This window comes from Ovis aries, chromosome 11, assembly GCF_016772045.2.
Source record: "Ovis aries strain OAR_USU_Benz2616 breed Rambouillet chromosome 11, ARS-UI_Ramb_v3.0, whole genome shotgun sequence".
NCBI classification, from domain to species: domain Eukaryota; kingdom Metazoa; phylum Chordata; class Mammalia; order Artiodactyla; family Bovidae; genus Ovis; species Ovis aries.
The window spans coordinates 37,856,907-37,882,894 of record NC_056064.1 but is presented as its reverse complement, the minus strand read 5'-3'; the positions used below and the strand labels follow the sequence as shown (position 1 = coordinate 37,882,894).

The window sequence follows — 25,988 nt, the reverse complement described above, 5'->3', positions numbered from 1 at the left end:
TTGATGCTGCTTCAGACAAAGTGAGGCAACATGTTCCACACCCAAATACAGCTTTGACCTGGCCTAGCTATAGAATACATTTCCTTTCTGACACCACCATACTTAAGTCTCATAGTAGGAAAACGCCTCAAAAATATGCTGTTAGCTCTGAATGCAGCAATTTTATTACTATTTGATTTATCTTGCTCTCTTTCCCTCTTTTCCTTTCTCTCAAATAATAAACTGAGCAGACCTCAGCACCTAGTCCCTGTCCTGACGCATCCTAGGATCTATCATATCCCAATCAGCTTATATTACTTCTTGAGGGAAACTATAAGCCCACTTGGATTTCAATATCTTCTGCTGAAGAAGAATGGGACTACATTGTCTACAGGCAGATATAAGAAAATTTCACAAAAGACAAAGAAGTAAAAATAAAATAATGTATAATAAAGAATGTACTATGGGTAAGATAAGCAGGCCTGAAAACGTGAAACGTCTTTTAACATAAGGAAGAAAAAGTGAGTTTTCTTTGTGAGTAACATAGACCTCCAATACCACTAAAGCTGGAATGGCAAAAAGTGACAAAATTCAGCCTCCTTTTGCCCCTCTGCCTAATAGGAACTCCTGTTCATATATGAAAATAACGTGTATAACAACAACATTAACAACCAAAGCCTCTTACCATCAATAATTCTGTTCAATGTTTGGTCTTTTTTGGAACAGAAGTTTCACATGGAAAAGTATCTCCTTATATTTAAATTTTATTTTTCCATCTTTATTGGGGTACCACTAAAAAGGAAAGTGCCCTAATCTTAAGAAAAGCGGTATCACTTTTTAAGTTTAGGAAAATGCTTTTTAGAGATGAACTGTGATAATCAACTTTCTAAACTGGCAAGTGTGTGTTAAGCGCATGTCAGCTGACAGGGATAGACAAGTTCAGAGATTGGCTTTTCCACTCTGCTTCTCAAGCATTAGTACTGACTGGAATCTTTATTTTATACATCATGTAACTCCCCTTGTACATAACTTAACAGTTCCTTTTCTGTTTTAATGGGATTTAGCCTGGTAAACAATAACTATTAAACAAGTTTCCAAGAGAAGTATGTGTTGCTGAGAAGCACAGTGAAATGCTATATATAGAATTGGGCTTAACTATCACCTTATTCAGTCTCCAGATATCAAAAAAACTCACTGGCTTTCAAGTCCAAGGGCTTATTCACAGAGAATTTTAAGCAGAAACCCCAAAAATGTTGTATTCAAATTAACCAGGGATTTCTCTCAACACTTTGGGTCCAAACCATGAAAATTCATTAGAGACACAATTCATGAAGTAAATTAATATTTATACCAAAATTCTGTGTTCAGGAACTGTACTCTTTACCTGATTTTCTGTATTGATCCAGGGATAATTCTATCTAAGAAATAATAGTTTATAAGTTTTTTTCCTCAACAAGTGTCCAGGCTAATCAAATAAAATTAAAGCAGTCATTAATTTATCACTTTATTTTTTTTGCCATCTACATAATGACAAGAATCAGAAGTTCTATGAGCCTTTAATTACTACACATGCAAAAAAGAAAGACTAAGATAGGGTAAAAAGGTATTCTTTATCAATTACCATGGGTAATTGATATGATCCTATTTTATTATTTATTTTAAAGTATACTTTTAAGTGGTAGGTTAACTTGCCACACTTATGTAATACTGGTTTCCAAACGTGAAACAAAAGAGAATACTGCTATTTTATATCATCATCAGGATCTCACCTATAAATTCATATGTAAAAATAAACAAGGAAAAAACATGAATGGATATAAACTACCAAATCATGATTCTATTGAAAAAGAGCTACTGTATTAAATCCAGATTTTTGGTGTGCTTCTTTTTCTCCCAAGCTTTGTTGATGTATCATTGACATACAATATTGTATTAGTTTTAGATGTACATCATAGTGATTTAATATGTGTATACATTAAGAAATTTTGGGGGGATTTTCCATAAACTTTTAATGAATTGAAAATATATTAACAGGTAAGACTCCTCCGCCAAGACTGTAAGTTTAGTCAACATCCATCACCTCGCATAGCTACAATTTTGTTCTTATGTTGAGAACTTTTGAAATCTACTCTCTTAGCAACCTTCAAATACACAATACAGTATTGTTAACTACAGTGAGCTTTATTAGATAAAAAAGTTAAGTATGCCCAGAGCAAAAATTTCAAACATTACAAGAAGGCGTGTAATGAAAGCTCATCTTTTTTCCCTTCTCATGGTTCTTCTCTCCAGAAGCAATATGTTTTGTGGGAATTCTATGAATTTTCTGTCTAAATATAACAAGTATCTGTGAGAGTAGTAAGTCTTTTTGTTTAAAAAAAAACAACAAAGGTAGCATTTGTCTTATCTTGTATCCTGCTTTTCCTCCTAATCATTTATCTTGGAGGTTGCTTCATCTTAGCAGAAATAGACTTACTTCACTTTTAACTAATTTTTAGCCAAAAAATAATTAATGCACATGGTGAAAATTCAAATCGCACCAAAAGATATAAATACCAAAGATTCTCTCTGTACTCACACTGGTACCCGCGTCAGCAGGGGTACCATGGTTAATAGATTCATGTGTATCCTTCCAAAAATACACTATATACAAATAAAAGCAAGCAAACTTGCATGCATGCGTGTGCACATACACACAGAGTACACTGTCCAAACTGCCCTCTTCATTTAACAATATGCCTTGGAGAGCTCTCCATGATACACATATATATTCCTTTAATCTCTATGTAGCACTTCATTAAATGCATATAACATACTTTATTTAACTAGTCCCCTACTGCTGAGCATTTAGGCTGTTTGGAGTCCTTGCTAGTCCAAACAATGCTATAAAAGAACATTTGTGTGTATAATATATTGTATAGGGAATACAGAAGGCAGCAGCATCTGATTCAAATGAGTTCTTTTGCCTGCATGAAAGTCCGTTCTTTTTCTTGTGTCTCAAGATCACATATGCCAAGATGGGACTTTAAAAGGACATCAAAGCCTTAGAAAATTTTAAGGTTAGAAAGGAAAAAGTGAGTCTTTTTGTTAAAAAAAAAAACTAACCTTTGACAGAAGCTGCAAAATAGTGCATTGATTTAAAAATGCATTATTGCATTATGCCACTCTAGAAAAACCCAACCAGTAGATGTATAGGAAGTAAAATATTTGAAAAGGTATCAAAGTCAGTAATTAAATTTAAAAACAATGTGTGTGTATATGTCCACTTTCTATAGATTAATTTGTATAACATGTAGCAAATAGGGAGAGAGGAGAAAGGTCCAAAGGAAGTCAAGTCACAAAAGCAGCTGTCAAGATTGTTGATGCTAAAAGTTTGGGCTAAAGCCAAAGGCAGGAGCATTCGTCCTGTGTACATTTCCCCCTATTAAATTCCCAAAAGACATGGAAAACATTCTGGAAGATTTCTTTTTAAAAAGTAGTATAGGTTAGGATATTCTAGGTTCATAACCAACACTTGTGTTTATAAAATATTAGCATTCCAGGAATAGTGATAGAAAGACACTTAACAATAAATTACAAATATTGTAAATTCAGACTTTTTCTTACATTTGCAAACACATCATAAATTTAGGCTATGTTTCTTTGTGTAAATCCTACTTATGACTGTGCTAAAACCTTCTGGCATGAATGCAAAGAGTATTTTCATAAATAAAACTTGTAAAATCACTGTACACTCCATTAAGTCAAAAACACTTCTCTTCAACTTCAAAGGGAAACCTTTCTCTCCTTTTTTTAGTGCTAAGATGGTGTTTCTTTGCTGCTTTAATGACTTGCTTCTTGTAGTTGTCATAACTACATGCTCCAAGTATGTGATAGTAAGAGAAGAGAAGGAAAGTGACATCCATGCTTCGATTCAACATGTCTCAGACATTACAGAGCAATAAGCTCATAAATCTAACCTCTGAAATGCCTACCAATAAAAAGTCTGCACACACAGCCTTTAAACACAAAATCTCACAAATATACGTATATATATATTTATACATACATACATACATATATGTATATGTATGAATATATATATATATGGTGAGTTAAATGGCCTTATACCAGGGTTCAGCTGGAATGGATGAATATTATAGAAAGATATGTGAATATATATTACCTAAGTTCCATACATGGATTTACTTGCATAGCCCTACTTTGAAACATAAACACAATACTTGCTACCACTTCAGTAAGCGCCTACCAAGCGGCAAGCACTCCTCATGAGTTCATCATCTTATTAAAATTCATTACAACTCATAATAAGTGTGAAGAAGATATTATTAGGGCTTCCCAGGTGGCGCTAGTGGTAAAGAACGTGCAGGAGACTCAAGGGACGCAGGTTCGATCCCTGGGTTGGGAAGATCCCTTGGAAGAGGGCATGGCAACCCACTCCAGTATTCTTGCCTGGAGAATTCCATGGACAGAGGAGCCTGGTGGGCTACAGTCCACAGGGTTGTACAGCATCAGACACGACTGAAGTGACAGCACACGCACACACATAGATATTATTAGCAAGATTTTGTAAATGAGAAGGTGATGTCACTTGCTGTAGCTCACAATGCTTGTTAGTAAAGGAACTGGGATTCGAGTTCAGATCAACTTCAAAGCTCATGCTCTATCCTGAACAAAACATTAAACTTGAAACAAAATCTTTAAAAAAAGCCCTCATTATTTTATGTATTTTGTGTCCAAGATACATAAAGTATCTTACGCTTTAATGTACTAGAAACAAAATATCATTACATTTTTTATTAATTTCAAACTAGATTTTTTTCTTTTATTCTTGCATTATGGTGAATTTTAAAAATGTACAAAAGTAGGAAAAAGTATAATAACCCCCTTTGTACACATTGTCCAGCTTCAACGTAATTTATGATCCATTTTATTTCATCTATACCCCACCCCATTTATTTCTTCCTCTCCCATATTATTTTGAATAATACATCAGAATCTATTACTTTATCTTCAAATATCACAGCATACAAATATAAACATAATGTCACTGTCACACCTAAAAAATTAGCAGTAGATTCTCAACATAAAAAATCCAGTCAGTGTCCAAATTTCTAATTCTCTCATAGATTTTATAGTTTGATTCAGGATGCAAATAAGGTTCACACATTAGTTGATATGGCTTTTAAATCTCTTTTAATCTATAGTTAGTGTGGTTTTATAATAACATTTTCTTTATTCATTTTGTATTATTTGCTTTTGCTAAACTGTATTTTTTGGCATCAATTCACTTTGACAAGGGATATAGGCCTGCTACTTCAAAATAAGATTTTTAAGATTCTCATAGTAGAAAGTTTTCATATTGAAATATACCAAGTAATTTTCTCATAAACCCTCCACATCACCTATGCAGATACTCAAAGAATCTTCAAGCTGGCAAGAAATTTCACTGGTCCATATTTACCATTATTGCAAGTATAATGTAAGTGACCACTGGACAGAAAAAAATACCATTTTGTTACATATATTTATGATATTCCCATGGTCTTTCTTAAATTTTTATTTAAATATTGTATTATTTGTTTTAGACTCTGGGTCCATGGTGGGCAATTTTTCTAATACTCATGAAGAAGTTTTGTAGCAATAAATTTAAATTATAAACACTATGCCTTGTAACTGAAACTTTTTCTAACTGTAACTGTCACTAGGATCAATACCATCAAGCACTATGGCTATCTAAAAAGGTAAAGCTAATATTGTTGCAGTAATTTGAGCAATATCACGTTTTAAATATCTGATTGCTGAAATGGTAAAAGTTCCATAGCAATGATTCCAATGTACTTTCTGTGTAATTTTAAGTGAATTTAAGTGGAGAAAAAGTTTTCGAAGTAAACAGGGCTTGAATTATCAAAGGAATCTCAATCTTATTAAAAAAGAAAAAGTCTTTCCCATGTCTTACAATTTTGTTTAAGACCATTAAAAGAGGTCTTTCATTTATGTTCCTTCTATATTAAAGTAATAAATTATTGGGATTATTTTTCTTCCTATTTCATTATTTTTAAATGAACATCATTCAGGAAGTTAAACAGTGGACGAATATGAAAATTTAGGTGAAAATGGAAGGAAAGAATTATCATAACACCATGAACAGAAATTATACTACGTCCAGCCACCGTGCTAGGACTTACACATATTACTATTAGTCCTCATGACAACCTGCAATGAGGCAGTAAAATACAGCAATGAAGATACTGGGCTCTAGAATACTAATAAGCATGGAGTTTCTTATTAGGGTGATGAACACGTTCTGAAGTTAGACAATGGTGATGGCTGTGCAACTCAGTGACTAAAGTAAAAAACCACTTATGCATACTTTTAAAGGGTTAATTTTTTGTTATGTGAATTATATCACAACATGGCTTTTATATTTTCTAAAAAGAGTACATGTTACAAACTCATACCGATTAAGTTAGACTTCTTGAGGAGATTGGCCTTGAGCAGTTCTCTTAACCACTCTCTGCCTCAGTAGCCACATCTATCAGATGGGTATATTAACAGTACTTATTACATAGGGCTGTTCTGAGGGTTAGATAAGATAATGCATGTAAAAGACTTTGCACAGTGTCTGACACATCTTTGTTTTATAGATAAGGAAGCCAGGATTCAGAAAAATGAAGCAACTTGCTAAGTTCACATAACCTTTAGCTAAATGGTATAGTGAGACTTGAACCCAGGATTATTAGGCCTCAACGTCCATGCTCTTTCTACCACATCCTGTTTCTTCTCCAGAACAGGGACAATACTCTCCTGATACTATTCCACGATCACTCTTCCATCGCATTAAAACTAGCATTGAATGGAATGATGGATAAGAAATGCTTCGCTTGAAATCCTTCTCTAGGTCTAGCAGTCTACTCTCCCAAGTATCTCTCTTTTAAAGGTTACCTTTTCAGCACGTTATGTCAACTCTTCTATAACTAAGGACTATTTTTCCTCTAGGCACCAGACTTTGGTACAAATATTCTGAAGAATATGCCTATGTGTTTAGGGAAACGCAGAGTTAATAAAATTCATCCATTCACCTTCCTGCACAAAAACCCTGCCACAGACAAAAATGCCAGGGATGTTTGGAGTCACCAGTTCTGTCCTTCTTCACTCCCTTCCCAATACTACCTACTCTTTCAGGGCTCTTAAAATACTTCTGCCATCTGTTCTACTTCTTACATATTCTTATTCTTTTCATAATCCCAAATTGCCCCATAGTATCTTAAATAGACCTGTTACTGCTCCCAGCCAACCTACATTCTAGAAGCAAACAATCTGCTAAGATCTGACCAAAAGGACAAGACAAAAGATACCCTTTATTTCCTCTTCTGCCCCTCAAAACTGTCTTAGTGGGAGGAACAAAGCTGGGGGCAAGCCACATGTACATGGGTTTTTCTATTTTATCTTTCCTTACATTACTTCCAAATGAGCAAAGAATATGCAATTTGCTACATATCTCCAATCACTGTCCAGAAGTAAACAGTCTTCTGCTCTAAATAAACTCTTCTCAGTTGTCTCCTTGACTGCTCTACCTCCGCCTTCTTTCTAAAACAGAAAGACTGTGTAGAAGTTACCTGTGCTGGAAGATGACTGTAATGCCACTATCACAAGAATCTGGTGAGATGTGTGCTTTGTCCTTTGAGCCCCACACAGTCCCTTGTGTTAAGCTCTAAAATTATTTTCTCTTCTCAACACATTACTGTACCACATCTCTGACACTAATTCTTTATTTCTCCTTTAGGTAATTAATTCTGTCTTCACAGTTCCATTCGTTTCTGCCAGTTTACATTCATATTCTGCCCCCTGTGGATTTTGGTTAGCATCTGTTAAACCCTGAACTATAGGGCCATTTCTTGAATAGCATATTTCACATTTTGCAAAACAAACTGCTACATTAGTACATATAATTCTCTATTCTCAACCTATGTTTTCAGCCATAAATGCTTTAGGACAGTGAGATATACAGTAACACCATATCACATTATTTAAAATGTTACAAATGCTATGGTTATAATTTACAAAAGTTTAAAAACTTTAAAAATATAATATTTTATTTTTAAAGTTTGCTTTTAAAGAAAACTTTTATAGACTTCAAAGTATGAGCTAAGAAAATTAAAATTTTAATAAAACTAGTATCATTACAGTTTGAATTTTTTAAGGTACTACTGCTCACTAAGATGGATACATTGATAATGTTAAGAAAAAAAAAGGAAAAGCTTGCAATTGGTTAAAAAATTTTATACAGCAAAATAGTTCATAAAGATATTTTAGTTTAAAATGCTTTGTGATTTTTCTGAGAAAATAAAAATCTCCCATTTATAACAAGTTGGGATAGTTAATATTCAGAATGATGTTTCTGACATTCTCAACCAGGGTACTAAAAATAAAGAATGCATATACTTTAAAGGCACCCCCTCAAACTGAAATCAGAAAAATTTTCAATTTTGAACCTTTTAAAAATGTGTTTTAATCCTGTCTCTTTTTTTCAATTTTGCACACAGCTGTCTGTTGTACTTTTTAGAATCATGCCAGATGCTGGGTTCATCAAGCAAAAGCAGGAAAACAATGGTTTGAAAGCAATTAGAAGCACTGAGGCTGCAGCCAGGCTCATATTAAAATGTGATAACACCGTTCTAGTGGGAATTTCAACACTACTCCATTTCTGACATTTTTCTGCTGCCAGACGGGCAGGCTGTGTGGAAGAGCACTGTGATTGAGGAGGTAACATACTGGAATTTATTTCTGGAGCAATGAAGGATTAGTTGAGTTGGAGCCCTCCCAAGGCTTTTATTATGGACTCGGCCACCATTTTATTTGAATGCCGGTGGATCCTATTGGCATCTAACAAAGCTCAAGGAATAAAAGCATACTAAAGCTTTGGTCCTATAAAATAGTCTAGCACTAATTCATTCAAAAGGCAGAACCATCAGGGTTTCTTATTGCTAAAAAGCAGGGCAAGGGAGCCCAGCAGGGTGAAGGTTAATTAAACACTCCACTAACTTTCCTCAGAAAAGGCTAATGCCACCCTATGGAGAAGCTTACTTAGAAGATATAGAAGTAACAATGCCATCTACACATTTTTAGTATGAACCATAAATGGTTGGAGAGGACTCACCTTGGGGCTGAAAATTCCAAAAGTATCTGCAATAAAAGGAAAAACAATGGAGATAAGTCAAACTTGTATTTCTCAATCGTGGCGTATGATAGCAATGGCACTCCTTCCAAAAAGCTTCCTAAATAGTCACTAACTAGCCAAAGCCACAATCCACTCTAAGAAAAACCAAAGGGTTGTCCTTGAAATTTGGAGAAGGCAACGGCACCCCACTCCAGCACTCTTGCCTGGAAAATCCCATGGACGGAGGAACCTGGTGGGCCACAGTCCATGGGGTCGCTAAGAGTTGGACTCGACTGAGCGACTTCACTTTCACTTTTCACTTTCATGCATTGGAGAAGGAAATGGCAACCCACTCCAGTGTTCCTGCCTGGAGAATCCCAGGGACGGGGAAGCCTCATGGGCTGCTGTCTATGGGGTTGCAGAGTCGGACACGACTGAAGCGACTTAGCAGCAGCAGCAGTCCTTGAGATTTGAAAGATTCTTAAAGGCTTGAACGGGACATTTAACTCACTGTATCTCCTTAGATAAGTTTGACTTTAGAGCTAGAAAGGTCCTAAAATATTACCTAACCGTGGTCCAGGTTTCTCCCAAGGAGCTCTGCAGGCTTTGAGCAGGACAATTCCTTGTTTTGATAACCTATCTTGTGTATTACAGGACAATCAGCTTCATTGGTTCTGGGCACCAAAAACCAGTGGCAACCCCAGTTGTTATGACGACTAAAACACCGCCCCCCCCCACACACACACACATCCCCAGATACCTTCTAGGCCTAAATTCTTAATTTTACAGGTGATGCATGAACAACTGACTCAAGGTCATCTAATATTTTAGTGTCCGAGCCAAGACTGGGGCTCTTGCAATTCAGTCTATCATTCCATCTCCTCTTTTATTTTGGGAAATGACTGGCAAACCCCATAACCCTTGAAGTCTTACAAATAATGAAATGGCAATAGCAGAAGGGATCATTTGCAAGTCACTTATTTGAAATCTAAATTGCTTCCCCCGCCTCCCCACAGAAGCAATGTTATATATAGCGGCTACCCACAAAAGTCTATTGTACTTTGGACTCCATTTCCTCCTGCCTTCACAGGATACTTACATTATTCTACATCGATTTTCTCTTGTATAAATTCAACCTCTTCCTCTCAACATGGCCCTTTCCATCAGCATTTATGCTCATATAAAAATAAAGCAAACCTTCCCTCACCCCCTTCATATCCCTCCATCTGCTGCCCTCTTTCCTTTCACATCACAGTGAAATTTTCAAAAGTGTTGGCTATAGTCTCTCTCTCTTTCCTCACCTCCCACCCGCTCTTCAATATATCCCAATCTTGCTTACGGTCACGAAATATTAATTCTTGCTATAAACATAGCAATCTCTATCCCTCTAAGTGGAAAGAATATTTTTCTATCCTCATCTTGACTTCCCAGGGGCATATATGAGTATAACAGCATTTTTTTTTCTAAAGGAGAGAGTTCACAGTTTTAATCCAATTTTTAAAAATATTCCAAAAAAGATGAGGAAAAGGGTAATACGTTGATGATAATGGTGTGTCTTCTAGTACATGAAAGTGTAAGTCACTCAGTCATGTCTGACTCTTTGCAACCCCATGGACTATATAGAATTCTCTAGGCCAGACTACTGGAGTGGGTAGCCTTTGTTTTCTCCAGGGGAATCTTCCCAACCCAGGTCTCCAGCATTGCAGGCAGATTCTTTATCAGTTGAGCCATAAGGGAAGCCCAAGAAAACTGGAGTGGGTAGCTTATCTCTTCTCTAGCGGATCTTCTCAACCCAGGAATCAAACCCGGGTCTCCTGCATTGCAGGTGGATTCTTTACCAAGTGAAATAAAGCTACTTTGGGGAGGAACACCAGCCCAATGAGCATCTAGGCTATTTCTTTATAAAAATTCAGAAAATGGAGAGGAAGGAGATATATGCAGGGAGTATACATCTCTGGAATATAATCCAGAGATGAATTTGTGGGAAATAAACAGAGTTGAAAAGAGAACATGAAGAAACCTTGCAACTGACTTTTCTTGTTCCTTTTCTTTCCCAGAACAGTTTCGGACTGGCAATCAGGTGAAGGAGTGTTAAGATGCTTGGGTTAGAGGGCAAATAAAGTTCAGAACAGCTTTGACATCTTCAGTGGAAAGGGGGAGAGGGGATGAGAAGGGGGAGGGTGGGAAATATAAAGGTGCAGCATCTGGGGAAAAGGGCATCCACATTGACATAAGGGCATATGTAAATGGAAACTAGCTGCAACTTAAATAATTTGTTTATATTAGTATAATGGGTCAATTTCCACCAAGCAGACACTGCCATTTCCCAATGAACTTGGCCAATGTGAAAAGTTCTCCATAAATCTCCTGTCTGTAAAACACAGCTTACCAAGCAAATTATCAAGAAGGTGAACAATTTTCCATCTTCTAGTTCTATTTTTCCATCTTTTCTCAAGGTTTTGCCTTGCCCCCTCCCCATTCCAATCATTATCTGACCTCTATCTAGTTCAATATAAATAGAAATTAGGATATGAACATGTGCAAATTGTATGTGTGCACTCCTCTTTCCAAAATGTTAGTGACAGCAACAGCAAAAACTTGGCTGACAAATGTTTTCACTCACTGATCGAGAAAAAAACTTAGCCATGCCCCAGTGGCAGTTAAAGGGCCAATTCATGGTAAATTGTCAAAATAGATAAAACGTTACTGATGATCTCATTCTCTTACCTGTTCCCACCACCCCTGCTCTCCACAATCTCCATCCCAACTCATACACATTTTCAGTTCCTTTCTCTACGTACTATAAAGTGTCCTGGTTTCACTTGTTAGTTAAGGAGATGTTATATGTTCACATATACCAAGTATTGCTTCTCCCAATAGTAGTTATATTTTAAGAAGACTGTTTATGGAGAAAGAACTTAATTGAATTTAATCCAATAATCTGCTTTATACTGTAATTAAATATCTCAGTCAATAAAAATTATATATAGAACTTGACGTAGAAAAATGACATGAAGTGGAATATCAGTTCGTTTCTTTCTCAAGGGATATAAAACTATCCTGGTAAACTACCTCTTTTTCCTTTCTTCTTATTTTAACTCTTTATTACGTAACAACCCTAAAGGAAGTCCATAAATACACACACACACACACACACACACACACACACACACACACTCCTCTATCCCAGAGCTCAGAGAGGATACTTCTAAAAGGCAAGGCCAAAAGGTGAACAATCTCATTTCTCACTGGAGGGCACCATGGATTATTCTTTGCTGACTCACTTAAAAGTCTTAATCTTATTTTGTTAAATATATCCTATGGATGGTGTTCATTACATTCTCTGGAAAGATGATTCCGCACTAGAGAATGCCTCCTTAAGAGGCATTTAGTCAAATCCTGCCAACATCTTCTAATTCTTATCCTTCACTTTAAAAACAATTATCCTTTAGCCAGAGACTCCAACAAGTCTGAAACTAGAAATTTTAAACCAAAATACAAAGACCACAATGGAAATATATAGAAGAAAAAGCATGCAAACACACACACAGAGTTGTGTTTATCCTAAATGCCTCTGAGAATTTCATATCAGGGCTGAGCAGATAGATAGCAAACACTTCTTTAATCTTCTCTTTGAAGCTTCAGCTTCAATATGAAAGGGAAGCTATCACTCCTCTACAATATCCATACCTGACATCATCAGGTCCATGCAAATGATATTTGGAACTGGAAAAAAGATGAGTACAGAATGAGCAGAGAGAGAACGCTGCAACCATATTGATGATGATGATTTTCACATTCAGTCAAAATAAATCCATCTTTACTTGTGCCTCCAAAATTAAAATGGAAGAATAATATTTTACAACATTTAATCTATGCTACAGAATAAAGTCTTAAAAATTTTATTATTATAATTATTTAATTATCTATTATTTTTGGCTGCACTGGGACTCCACTCAGGCTTTCTCCAGTTTTGGGGGGGCGGTGCGGGGGGCTACTCTCTAGTTGCAATGCACGGGCTTCTCATTGCAGTGGCTTCTCTTGTTGCAGAGCACATGTCCTGGGGCACACAGACTTCAGTAATTTCAGCACACGGGCTCAGTAGTTGTGGCGCCCACAGGCTTAGTTGCCCCAAGGCATGTGGACTCTTCCAAGACCAGGGTGGAACTCCTGTCCCCTGCATTGGCAGGCAGATTCTTAACCACTGGACCCCAGGGAAGTCCCTGAATAAAGTCTTGAAATTTTAAGGTTACTTTATATGCAAGACAAAATTTGCTATTTGTGTTTTTAAATTAGAGAAGTTTTAATTGAACTTTAAGGAAAGGTGGAGCAAATAAAATTAACTCACTATATGGAGGGAGTCTTGATGTGCAGCTATAGCTATCATAGCAGTAGTAATACTAATGATAATAACAATGCTAAGATTTTTAAAAATCAGTTGTTGGACATTGTTTTAAGTACTTATATAAACTTACTTCCTCCACATTCTAACCCTATTATCATGCCTATTTTATAAATGAGGAAATCGAGGCATCAAGAGGTGAGAGAACTTGCCCATGGTTTCATAGCTACTAATCAAGGTTTATTAATCCTAGCTAATTCTAGCAACTAGATCCAGAACAGACACTCTAATAAGAAATTAAACAGGAAAGTTTTGGGACTCTGTGTTTCCACTGCAGGGGGAGGCCCATCTCAGATTACACTTCAGTATCTTTCAAATTGCAATCATACTATTCTAGTTTGCCACTTAAGATTGATGGAATATGAGATTTCTCCTAAAAATGAGGCTATTAACTTTTAATCATTAGTTTGGGGTTTGAAGGTGGGTGTCAAATTCTTGACCATGGAGCTAACCAATAAACATGGTTAGTGAGGTTAAAATATTCAGAGCTTTAACCACTAAGCTAGCTAATTAGATAGATCCTGGTGAAGTAGGTAAGACAAATGTAACTATCCTCATTTTATTGGAACTATCTAAGAAGGAAAAATAATTCCATTTCCTAATTATAATAAAACTCTGTATTCAGCATTTAACACAAGCTAGGTGTTATGGCAGAAAGTGAAGAGGAACTAAAAAGCCTCTTGATGAAAGTCAAAGAGGAGAGTGAAAAAGTTGGCTTAAAGCTCAACATTCAGAAAACGAAGATCATGGCATCTGGTCCCATCACTTCATGGGAAATAGATGGGAAACAGTGGAAACAGTGTGTCAGACTTTATTTTGGGGGGCTCCAAAATCACTCCAGATGGTGACTGCAGCCATGAAATTAAAAGACGCTTATTCCTTGGAAGGAAAGTTATGACCAACCTAGACAGCATATTCAAAAGCAGAGACATTACTTTGTCAACAAAGGTCCATCTAGTCAAGGCTATGGTTTTTCCAGTGGTCATGTATGGATGTGAGAGTTGGACTGTGAAGAAGGCTGAGCGCCGAAGAATTGATGCTTTTGAACTGTGCTGTTGGAGAAGACTCTTAAGAGTCCCTTGGACTGCAAGGAAATCCAACCAGTCCATCCTAAAGGAGATCAGTCCTGGGTATTCTTTGGAAGGAATGATGCTAAAGCTGAAACTCCAGTACTTTGGCCACCTCATGCGAAGAGTTGACTCATTGGAAAAGACTCTGATGCTGGGAGGGATTGGGGGCAGGAGGAGAAGGGGACGACAGAGGATGAGATGGCTAGATGGCATCACCGACTCGATGGACATGAGTTTGAGTGAACTCTGGGAGTTGGCAATGGACAGGGAGGCCTGGTGTGCTGCAATTCATGGGGTTGCAAAGAGTCAGACACAACTAAGCAATTGAACTGAACTGAACTGAGGTGTTGTGCTCAGTATACATTTTACATGTATTATTTTATCTTCATCATAATCCAATGAGATTATTACTGTTACAATGATACTATTACTATCCCCATTTTACAGATGAGGAAACTAAGACTCAGAATAATCAAACAAATTGACCAGGATCATGCAGCCAATAAGTGGCAGAGTCTGTATCTGTATCTAGGTCTGCTGGGTAACTGCATTTCTACTGGCTGTAATGCAGAAAACAAGTCTAGTAGTAAGAGAAGTTATAACTGTTTTGTCAGACAGCCTAGTTTCAGGGAGCAGTCAGTTCAGAGTCTTTAATTTGGAGTCAACTATGGATTCAACTATTTGAGCTTTGGGAAATTCACAAACTCCCTGAAATTATAGGCGAAAAGTAATGTGTTTTCTTTTTCCTTGAAAAAGAGTCCATGAACTCCATTAGAATTCAAAAAATGTCACTAACTCGCCTCCTCCAAAATGGCAAGACCCACTTATCATTAGATGAGTAGGGTTAGATGAAAAGGATTATAATGGCATTATAAACCTAGCTATGCAGAAAGGCTAAAACCTGTAATCTAGAATATCTAGATGAAAATCTTTTACAACTAAAGCATTAAGAGTGTTGTTTTACTTGTGACTTACAAAAATTTAAGACCCATCATATATTCCCTGTCTTGGTTAAAAAAAAAAAAATCAAATCTCTTCCTGATGACTTACAGATGTCCAGATTTGAACTTCAGTTTTTTGTACAAAAACAGTGGTGTCTTCTAAATGGGTAGGCTATCTGTAATACTCAGTGTCCAGAGACTTCCATTTCCCTCTTGATCATCTCTGTTCCCTGGTAATGGCTATCTCCAAACAAACTGCAAAGACTAACACTAAAGTGTTATCCTGGCACTCGGAACGGCATCTCAGAATTCAGACGGACACCGGGTTGAGCAGGGCTTCAGTAGTAAGTTAATAAGGCTAGGAAAACCCTTGCATTTGACCTTGAGTAGTGAGTCACATGGTAAATACTGATTATACCCCCAGGAAATGACTTTTCTGAACAATGCTAATAGTCTCTATACTGAATATTTCCTATAACGTCTTCTCTCATTTGGGAAGATTCAGTTGATTTTGAATTCTCTTTCCACTACCAGTATTCCAACAGAAAGAATGGGCAAGGGGCAGAGGTAATAGGGCATGACACCCAAGAACACAAATGGGAAAAGAGCACCATCTGGTGGAAGTCTCTGATGGAGCATCAGAGGACAGGGACCCAGGGGTGGGGGTGTCCGACTCTTTGTGACCCCATGGACTGTAGCCTGCCAGGCTCCTCTGTCCGTGGGATTCTCCAGGCAAGAACACTGGAGTGGGTTGTCATTCCCTTCTCCAGGAGATCTTCCCAACTCAGGGATCGAACCTGGGTCATTGCAGGCAGATTCTTTACTAGTTGGGCCACCAGAGGTGGGGGTACCAGCCTTAGAAACAGTTGAGCAAGAATGGGAAGGTCCCTGGGAGTGGTGCCCCCATAGTCCTAGTTCCTTCAAGCCATCAAAAGTACAAGAACTAGTATCTGCAGGAAGCTTACAATCTTTTCTAAAATATGAGATACACATGAAGAGAATACACATGAAGAGATAGTCAATTTAAGATAGTAAATTACAAACAAACACTATGGTAACAACAGCAAAAAAAGATATGCAGATGATAGCACTCTAATGGCAGAAAGTGAAGAGGAACTAAAGAACCTCTTGATGAGGGTGAATGCAAAGAGTGAAAAAGCTGACTTGAAAACACAACATTGAAAAAACTAAGATCATGGTATCTGGTCCCATCACTTCATGGCAAATAGGGGAAAAAGTAGAAGCAGTGACAGATTTTATTTTGGGGGGGGGAGCGCCTCCAAAATCACTATAGACAGTGACCGCAGCCATGAAATTAAAAGATGCTTGTTCCTTGAAAATTATGACAAATCCGGACATATTAAAAAGCAGAGACATCACTTTGCCAACAAAGATCTGTATAGTCAAAGCTATGGTTTTTCCAAAAGTCACGTACGGATATGAGAGTTTCGCCATAAAGAAGGCTGAGTGCCAAAGAATTGATGCTTTCGAATTATGCTACTGAAGACTTGAGAGTCCTTTGGACTGCAAAGAGATCCAGCATTCATACTTTGGTTGCCTGATGCTAAGAGCTGACTCTCTGGAAAAGATCTTGATGCTGGAAAAGACTGAAGGCAAAAGGAGAAAGGGTGGCAGAGGACGGGGCTTCTCTGGTAGCTCAGCTGGTAAAGAATCCACCTGCAATGCAGGAGACCCCAGTTCAATTCCTGGGTTGGGAAGTCCACTGGAGAAGGGATAGGCTACCCATTCCAGTATCCTTGAGCTTCCTTGGTGGCTCAGCTAATGAATCTGCCTGCAATGCAGGAGACCTGGGTTCGATCCCTGGGTTGGGTAGATCCCCAGATGAGATGGTTAGACAGCATCACTGACTCAATGGACATGAATTTGAGCAAACTCCAGGAGACAGTAGAGGACACAGGAGCTTGGCATGCTGTAGCCCATGAGGTCACAAAGAGTAAGATACAACTTGGCAACTGAACAACCACAACAATGGTAACAACAGATGATAAGCACCTAACTCATGTAATAGAAGGAGGTGTCATAAGAAAGTCTTGGATTATTTGGGGGGAGGTAATATTTCTGTGATCTTGAGTCTATGTCCACAAATTTTAGAAATCCTAGAAGACAGCACCACAAAGTTATCTTATAAAATACAATGGTCACAATTAAACTTGTATTAAATAATAAACAAGTAACACTATCTGATTTGATTTGATAGTATCACCCATTACTAAAAAATTTTTTTAGAAGTCTATTTGCAGATAATAAAAAAGAAATAATATAAAATAAATTCATTAAATAAAATCCTATTCACCGCTAGAGTCTTCTGTAACACAATCACTACATGAAATCCCTGCTATGACATTAATAGTAAAATCTAGGAGCTCAATGATTATGCCCTTTCATTGAAACACTGGAAACCTACGTTCTAATATTTCATCCCCTGTGTTCTAGCATTAACACTGCAAATTGTGGTTGCTATGCAATCCCCCTACTCCCTACATGTAACAGACAACCAAATATGACTCAGTGGACTATTAAAGAAAAATGCTAGCTAGCTGTGTTGTGGCAAAATGAAAGACCCTAAATGTCAGGTCAGAGTTAAATTTTTTTTTCCTTTGTGTAGAAAAAAGGGAACAACTGAAGGGTTCATTGGTCGGTTGGTTTGCTTATTTTTAAGGATAGGGAATAATGTCCATTTTGATCAGATCCAGCAGAAATGTGCAGCCTGGATGGGAGAGAGAGGAGCAAATCGGTTTAGGAAGCTGCTGGAGAGCAAGAGAAGGGGCAAAAGGTTTCAGAAGCAAAGTCACAGATGTCTTTTGATTCCAAACCTGTGTTTTGAGAGAGAAAACAAGGCAGAACTCACAAAGAACTCTAGCTGATTATCATATTTTAATCTGTACTATCTTTAGCCCTTGCCCTGCCACTTTTGTCACCACTGATACTTAGAACCTAATTATTTTTTGCTTGCTTCAGGTTAATAGCTACTCTTAGACCACTGAGACTCCTAGTTATGTGACTGATGAATAACTGATAACTAGATGGCGGTGACTGTGGACCATATACTCCCTGAATTTTACAGCTAGAAGGACATCGAAGGTCATTTAACTCAGCCTCTGACTTTATAGATGAGGAAAATGAAACCTGAGGAGGTTATCTGATTGTACCATAAGAGTTTAAAAATCCACATTGTAGAGCCACGACAGTTTATCTTGTGCAAAATCAGGTTCAAAATGTGATATTCATTTGAAAATTCCTTTGGTATTTTTCTTGTTGTGAACATGGCCACTTTATTCACCTGAGCTCAAATATTACATAAAATTTTTAAACTGGACTAGTTCCTGGGGCTCCTCCAGGCAGTGTGGACTTGTGAACATTAACATGTCAACAAACCCTTTATATCTCAAGTTATGGACACTGCATTCATTCTCTCAAACAGTAAAAAATCTCCACTATTTTGCCAGACACTCCTTGAGGGTCTGAGAGCACAGAAAGCCTGAACTGTGGGCCAGTTTGGCTGGAATAATGCAAAATTGTGCAAAAGTGGTGTGAGTGACCTAAAACACATACAAGGTAAAAATTGGGGCCAGCAAAACTAGGTCTGGCTAATCCCAGAATCCGTCTTACTACCTGCAGATGAGAGTTTCTGGGGGTGGACCTGGGGTCAGACTGAGGGAGGATGCCTGGAGGGGAGAGTCACAGAGAGGCCAGGCCCAGGATGCAGAGAGAAGCCAGGCAGAGGGGCCAGGTGTTCAGAGCAGGTGGCAGAGGGCCACAGCAGATGTTGGGGTGGGGGCGGGCACGCAGGCAGGGCAGGATTGTGAATGGGTTCCAACCTGAAAGTCTTTGTTTTATCTTGTGAAATAGACTATGATGTTGAGCAAGAGTGAGAGTTGATATGATAAGGTAAAGGCAGCTAAAAACATTAGAGGGAAGAATATTGAGGAAAATGAAAAAGGCTGTTGATACAAAGCATGTGAAATAACTGCCAGGCATCATTAAGGGGTCAGCTGAGGTTGGAGACTAAGATTTACTGTGGCGGCAATCCAATTGTGTCATTTTTCTCCAGCACTAATTAGCTGCCCAGGTGTAAGGTCAGAAAAGGTGGACAGCTGAACTGACCCAAGTTTAGAATTTTTCTAGGCTTGTGGGATAAAAAGACAAGAGAGTAAGAGAAGACTGGAGGAGCCTGCCATGGAGCTCAGGATGGCCAGGGTAGAAACCAATGGCCAGGGACTTGACTATGCTGTCCGCACATATAAACTACTTTAAACAATCAAATATTAAAATAGTCAACATTTAATATTCAATTAAAAGATTCAAAAATAAGAGATACAGTTATTCTACTCTTCTCTCTTGGGACTGTTCTTTGTCCCTAAAGTCTCAAACCTCTCTTATCTCATGTTTCCTGCTTCAGCGGCCAACATCTCCATCCACCCAACTGAAGCTTAGGAGTCATCTTTTATCTCGTTCCCTATTCTATGTATATCCCATCAATCACCAAGACCTGGAGATTCTATCTTCTTCATTTATTTTTAATCTATCTCCTCTCCCTCACTATGGGCACTGAATTCACTCAAGTCCTCAAAACACCTCACCCAGATTAATATAACCACGTCCAAAGTGGTCTGCCTGCCACTTTGCTCCTCTCTGAGCAATTCCCATCAATGCTGATGGAGAAGGAAGTGCAGTGACTGTGAAGAGCAAAGGCTCTGCAGATAAGTCCAGGTTGGAGTTCTAGCACCTTCATCTTCTAGCTGTGAGACTGTAGCTGCAGTCTCAGTTTCTTCATCTTTAAAATAGAAATAATAATATCTGTCACGTTATCATTCTTGGGAAGATTAACTGAGATGATATACATAAAGAACTGAGCATTAGGCCTGGCACCTGGCAGCCTTCAGTAAACCTCAATTGTTATGTCATCCAGTCAGTTCAGTCGCTCAGCATTGTCTGACTCTTTGTGACCCCATGGACTGCAGCACGCCAAGTCTCCCAATCCATCACCAACTCCTGGAGTTTACTCAAACTCGTGTCCATTAAGCCGGTGACGACATCCAACCATCTCATCCTCTGTCGTCCCCTTCTCCTCCTGCCTTTAATCTTTCCCAGCATCAGGGTCTTTTCAAATGAGTCAGTTCTTCACATCAGGTCGCCAAAGTTTTAGAATTTCAGCTTCAGCATCAGTCTTTCCAATGAATATTCAGGACTGATTTCCTTTAGGATGGACTGGTTGGATCTCCTTGCAGTCCAAGGGACTCTCAAGAGTCTTCTCCAACAGCACAGTTCAAAAGCATCAATTCTTCGGCGCTCAGCCTTCTTCACAGTCCAACTCTCACATCCATACATGACCACAGGAAAAACCATAGCCTTGACTAGATGGACCTTTGTTGACAAAGTAATGTCTCTGTTTTTTAATATGCTATCTAGGTTGGTCATAATTTTTCTTCCAAGGAGTAAGCATCTTTTAATTTCATGGCTGCAGTCACCATCTGCAGTGATTTTGGAGCCCCAAAATTAAAGTTTGACATTGTTTCCACTGTTTCTCCATCTGTTTGCCATGAAGTGATGGGACCGAACGCCATGATCTTTGTTTTCTGAATGTTGAGCTTTAAACCAACTTTTTCACTCTCCTCTTTCACTTTCATCAAGAGGCTCTTTAGTTTTTCACTTTCTGCCATAAGGGTGGTGTCATCTGCATATCTGAGGTTACTGATATTTCTCCCGGCAATCTTGATTCCAGCTTGTGCTTCATCCAGCCAAGTTTCTCATGATGTACTCTGCATAGAAGTTAAATAAGCAGGGTGACAATATATAGCCTTGACGTAGTCTTTTTCCTATTTGGAACCAGTCTATTTTTCCAAGCCCAGTTCTAACTGTTGCTTCCCGACCTGCATACAGATTTCTCAAGAGGCAGGTCAGGTGGTCTGGTACTCCCATCTCTTTCAGAATTTTCCACAGTTTATTGTGATCCACACAGTCAAAGGCTTTGGCATAGTCAATAAAGCTGCGGTAGTTGTGGTGGTTTAGTTGCTAAGTCGTGTTTGACTCTTACAACCCCATGGACTGTAGCCTGCCAGGCTCCTCTGTCCATGGGATTTTCCAGGCAAGAATACTGGAGTGGATTGCCATTTCCTTCTCCAGGGGATATTCCCGACCCAGGAATCAAACCCTGGTCTTCTGCATTACAGGCAGATTCTTTACCAACTGAGCTATGATGGAAGCCCCAATAAAGCAGAAATAGATGTTTCTCTGGAATTCTTGCTTTTCCAATGATCCAGAGGATGTTGGCAATTTGATCTCTGGTTCCTCTGCCTTTTCTAAAACCAGCTTGAACATCTGGAAGTTCACAGTTCACGTACTGTTGAAGCCTGGCTTGAGAATTTTGAGTATTACTTTGCTAGCATGTGAGATGAGTACACTTGTGCGGTAGTTTGAGCATTCTTTGGCATTGCCTTTCTTTGGGATTGGAATGAAAACTGACCTTTTCCAGTCCTGTGGCCACTGCTGAGTTTTCCAAATTTGCTGGCTTATTGAGTGCAATACTTTCACAGCATCATCCTTCAGGATTTGAAATAGCTCAACTGGAATTCTATCACCTCTACTAGCTTTGTTCATACTGATGCTTCCTAAGGCCTACTCAACTTCACATTCCAGGATGTCTCACTCTAGGTGAGTGATCATACCGTCGTGATTATCTAGGTTGTGAAGCGATCTTTTTTTGTACAGTTCTGTGTATTCTTGCCACCCTCTTCTTAATATCTTCTGGTTCATTTAGGTCCATACCATTTCTGTCCTTTATTGAGCCCATCTTCGCATGAAATATTCCATTAGTGCCATCATTATTCTAACCACCTAACAGCACAAAAACCAAATCTTATCATCCCCCTGCTTGAAATCCTTCAGTGGCTTACCCCAGTCTGGCCCTCCCCTCCTCGGCTCACAGTCTTGCTCTTACACATCACAGCTCTCTCTCTGCTGGCACACTTTTCTCTTTAGATCCCTCCCTCTACTAGCGAACGCCTGATGGCCCTTTGAGGCTCAGTCTAGTCTCCTGCGTTAGGTGCTCCCCCTTGCACTCCCCTTAGCAGCACCTGTATACTGTACCACAAGCTTCTTGTCTCTTTATGTTCCTGAGCCCTCAAGGGGCAGTAGCACAGACCTTGCTAAATAAGTGAATGGAGGTGAGAAGCAGAAGAGCTGTCTGTGTTAAGCATGAGTAGAGCACTAAGTATATTTCAGGGTGCGGTGGAGACAAGGCTGAAGAGGCAGGCAGAAGGCAAGGCTTTCTAAGCAATGCTACAGAGTATGGATTTTATCCCAAATAAGATAGGGAGAAGTGCCCTCCTCTTCCTCTAAATTACTCACACAAAGGTAAGAGGGGGAAAAAGAGAAATCAAAGGAAGGAAAGAAAATGAAGAAAAGAAAGATAAAAATAAGTAAGCTCTGTTAAACTAAAACATCCAAGTGAAGAAGGCTTTCACCCAAAGCCTGGCTTCAAAGACTAACTACAAAATGACCGGCAAAAATAGACTTCAAAAGACACAACCAAATATACATCACAGTGGCAAGAATCCAATATATAAATACAATCAATTTGTTTCCTCATTAAAAGCCTTCATGAAGAAAATGATTTAATACAAATGCTAAAGCTACTGACACAGATTAATTGAAAGATAACAGAATTCTAATTAAAGAATATTATTTCATTCACTAAAACAAAATTTGGATAAATATATAAAGACAGAATCTAGAAAGCATCCTTCTATGGTAACCACTCTTAAGAGCTACAGTGAATTGCCGAAATTAAAAAAACAACAACTCCTATCCTTAAGTGTACATTTTCTTCCAATTAAGGACTGAGATGCATACAAAAATTCAGAAATCATCTTAAAATTATTGCATAGTTTGGCCCTCAACTTGACTTTTTTCTAATTGTACAAGAGTCTGTACTAAAATATCATTCTTCCCCATTTATTTCTTGGTACAAGGCCTATAGCAGTCACAGTTAACCCCTTATATGAGATACTCAGTTATCCAAATCATAAAAGTAGGAAACTGGATTAGAGCTAAAGGCTAATGACTATGTGACCAGTTCTACTGCTGTATCAATACAGGTCAAGGGTCACCAGCAGTTCAGCCACAACAACCAGTCAATCTCAGGACTTACCTGACCCATCCTGGGGCCAGGACTTCTGGTTCTGTCCCACATCAAGGGATTCCCCGGCATCAAAAATGTCTCCAGATGTTTCCAGGCCATGCGGAAGCACTTAAGACAGCAGGCAAACATCAGGACAAGGAAAGAACCAAGACTATTTATTCTGACCATATCTCCATCCCTCATCCTAGAAGCTAATTAGGTTGAAATGTTGTCAGCTACTGGCTGGCCCTAAGCCGGGCTGGTAAGATCTTCCTGTCAATCAAACCCAGTCATATTGGGACTCTCCTAACCACTCAAACCAACAGCCTACTCATACTTCCCAGTCAAATCCTTCTTCCTTTGTTCCCTCTCACTGTTAAAATTCAGTTTAAAACCAAAATAGCTACTTATCTAAACAAAAATGGTATCTTCTAATAAAGATTTCTATACCTACTTGTCTGATTTTAAGAATCTCCTGGAACCCTAATTGAAACACAAATTCCCCAGGGTCCACACCAGACCTAGTAAATTAGCATGTCCAGGTTAGTGACCTAAAAGTCTGTGTTTCTAACAAGATCCCCAGGTAATTCATATGATGGGGCAAGTTTGTAGAACACCATTAAGGACATGGGTATTTCATAAATGGTTGCCTGTTAAGGGAATTATAAACAGGCAGCCCCTAGTTCAAGTATAGACTGTATTCCAAAATTCACTTCCATTGTTTGGATCTGGAAATGCATTTTCCTAATGAAACAAAGTGATAGATAGTGTTAAATTTTCTGCATCTTCTTTTAAAAAAATTAAATCTTGTTTACAAATGTGAAATATAGTAAATATAATCTTTAATTTACCAACCAACCACATTTCAAAAGCTGAAGCACAATGTTGTCCATTTAGAGTGTATTTTCCCACTGACATAAAGGAAAAGTGGTTATATTATCTGGTTATCCATAAAAGCTTGTGAAGCTCATAATAAACCAAAGGCAGCTATGGAATCAAGGATATAAATATGAGCTCAAAGCAAGAAATACTGGGAAGAAAAAAACATCTGTCTTCCTTTTCTGGGCATGCACAGAGAATAAACACAGGCACCCTTTGAGAGTCTTATTCCTCTTCTCTCCCTTTGCAACCATCCTCTGCCTCCCAGAGGCCTCAGCCCAGGAACCAAAGACTCATATGATATCCATAATTCCCTACTAAAGCATCAGCTTACCCATCCCTGTCCCATGCTTTACTCTCTGCAGTCATGTACCTCTTCTCCACAAATCCAGTAAAAATTCCCATTTCCAGGATTTGATTCCATCTTATCTTTTCAGCTATGTATCTCATTACTTCCTTATACCTAATCAACAGAATTATCCTTTGGTTCCCAACCATGGCTAAACTTTTATCTCCTCTGTTTCTTTGTACATGCTATTTTTGTGTGCAATACATCTGACCAAAAATCCATCCCTTTCAAACCCAAGACCAAGCCATGATGACATTTCACCCATGAAGACTTCTTATTTCTGTATCTTTTTTATCTTTCTCATTAGGTTGCACATTTCTTGGGAATATCTATTGGGTATCTACAATGTAACATGCCTTGTATTAAGCACTTTTATATCCATAACAACAATCCTACAAGGTGGGTGTATTGTATAATTATTTAGTTTATCTGGTTCAAAAACAAGTTATAGGAGGACTGAAAACTGTCATATAATCACCACAAAAATGTTTTGCACATAGTAGATGCTCAATAAATATTTGGTGCATGAATGAAGTAGCATTATTCACTTACGAAGAAATCAAGCCTCAGTAAGAGTGCTGGCCAAACAATCATCCCGCCTTGGTTCAAATCCCAGTTCCAAACCCTAACAGCTGTATAAACTTGAGCAAGTTCTCTGAACCTCAGTATTCTCATCTGCTAGCTGGGGATTATTAACAGTATTCGTCTCACACCTGTTGTGAGGGATAAATGAGAAAATGTGTATAAAGTCCTCCAACACTGGGCCTGGCACATGGTAATTGTGTGATGAATGTTAGCTGTGACTAACTCTTCAGTGCAGAGGCAAGAGTTTCTAAAGCCCTCATTCTTTCTGAAGAAAAGGATCCTCTGTTAACTTTTTAACCCTCAGTGTACCTAGCACTGTGTGTTGCCCATAACATAGGTTCAACAAACTTATCAAATTTCCACAGCACAATCATCTTAACCAAAAGTCAGAAGAAAACCATTCAATAGGGCTAGTGCACATCAAAGTACTCTGGCATGTAGAGTTTGAGTGATTTTTAATTTCTTTTTATCTATTTGTATTTTCTA

At 38.3% G+C, this 25,988-nt stretch overlaps 1 protein-coding gene across 1 annotated transcript in view; it reads right to left on the bottom strand.

The window, feature by feature from the left end:
* The window catches only part of SKAP1 (src kinase associated phosphoprotein 1), a 306,266-nt gene that overhangs the window by 214,045 nt on the left and 66,233 nt on the right, over positions 1–25,988 (bottom strand). The window contains exon 3 of the mRNA XM_027974662.2: positions 9,137–9,162. Coding sequence (XP_027830463.1) covers positions 9,137–9,162 — 26 coding nt within the window. The remainder of the gene's footprint in view (positions 1–9,136; positions 9,163–25,988) is intronic.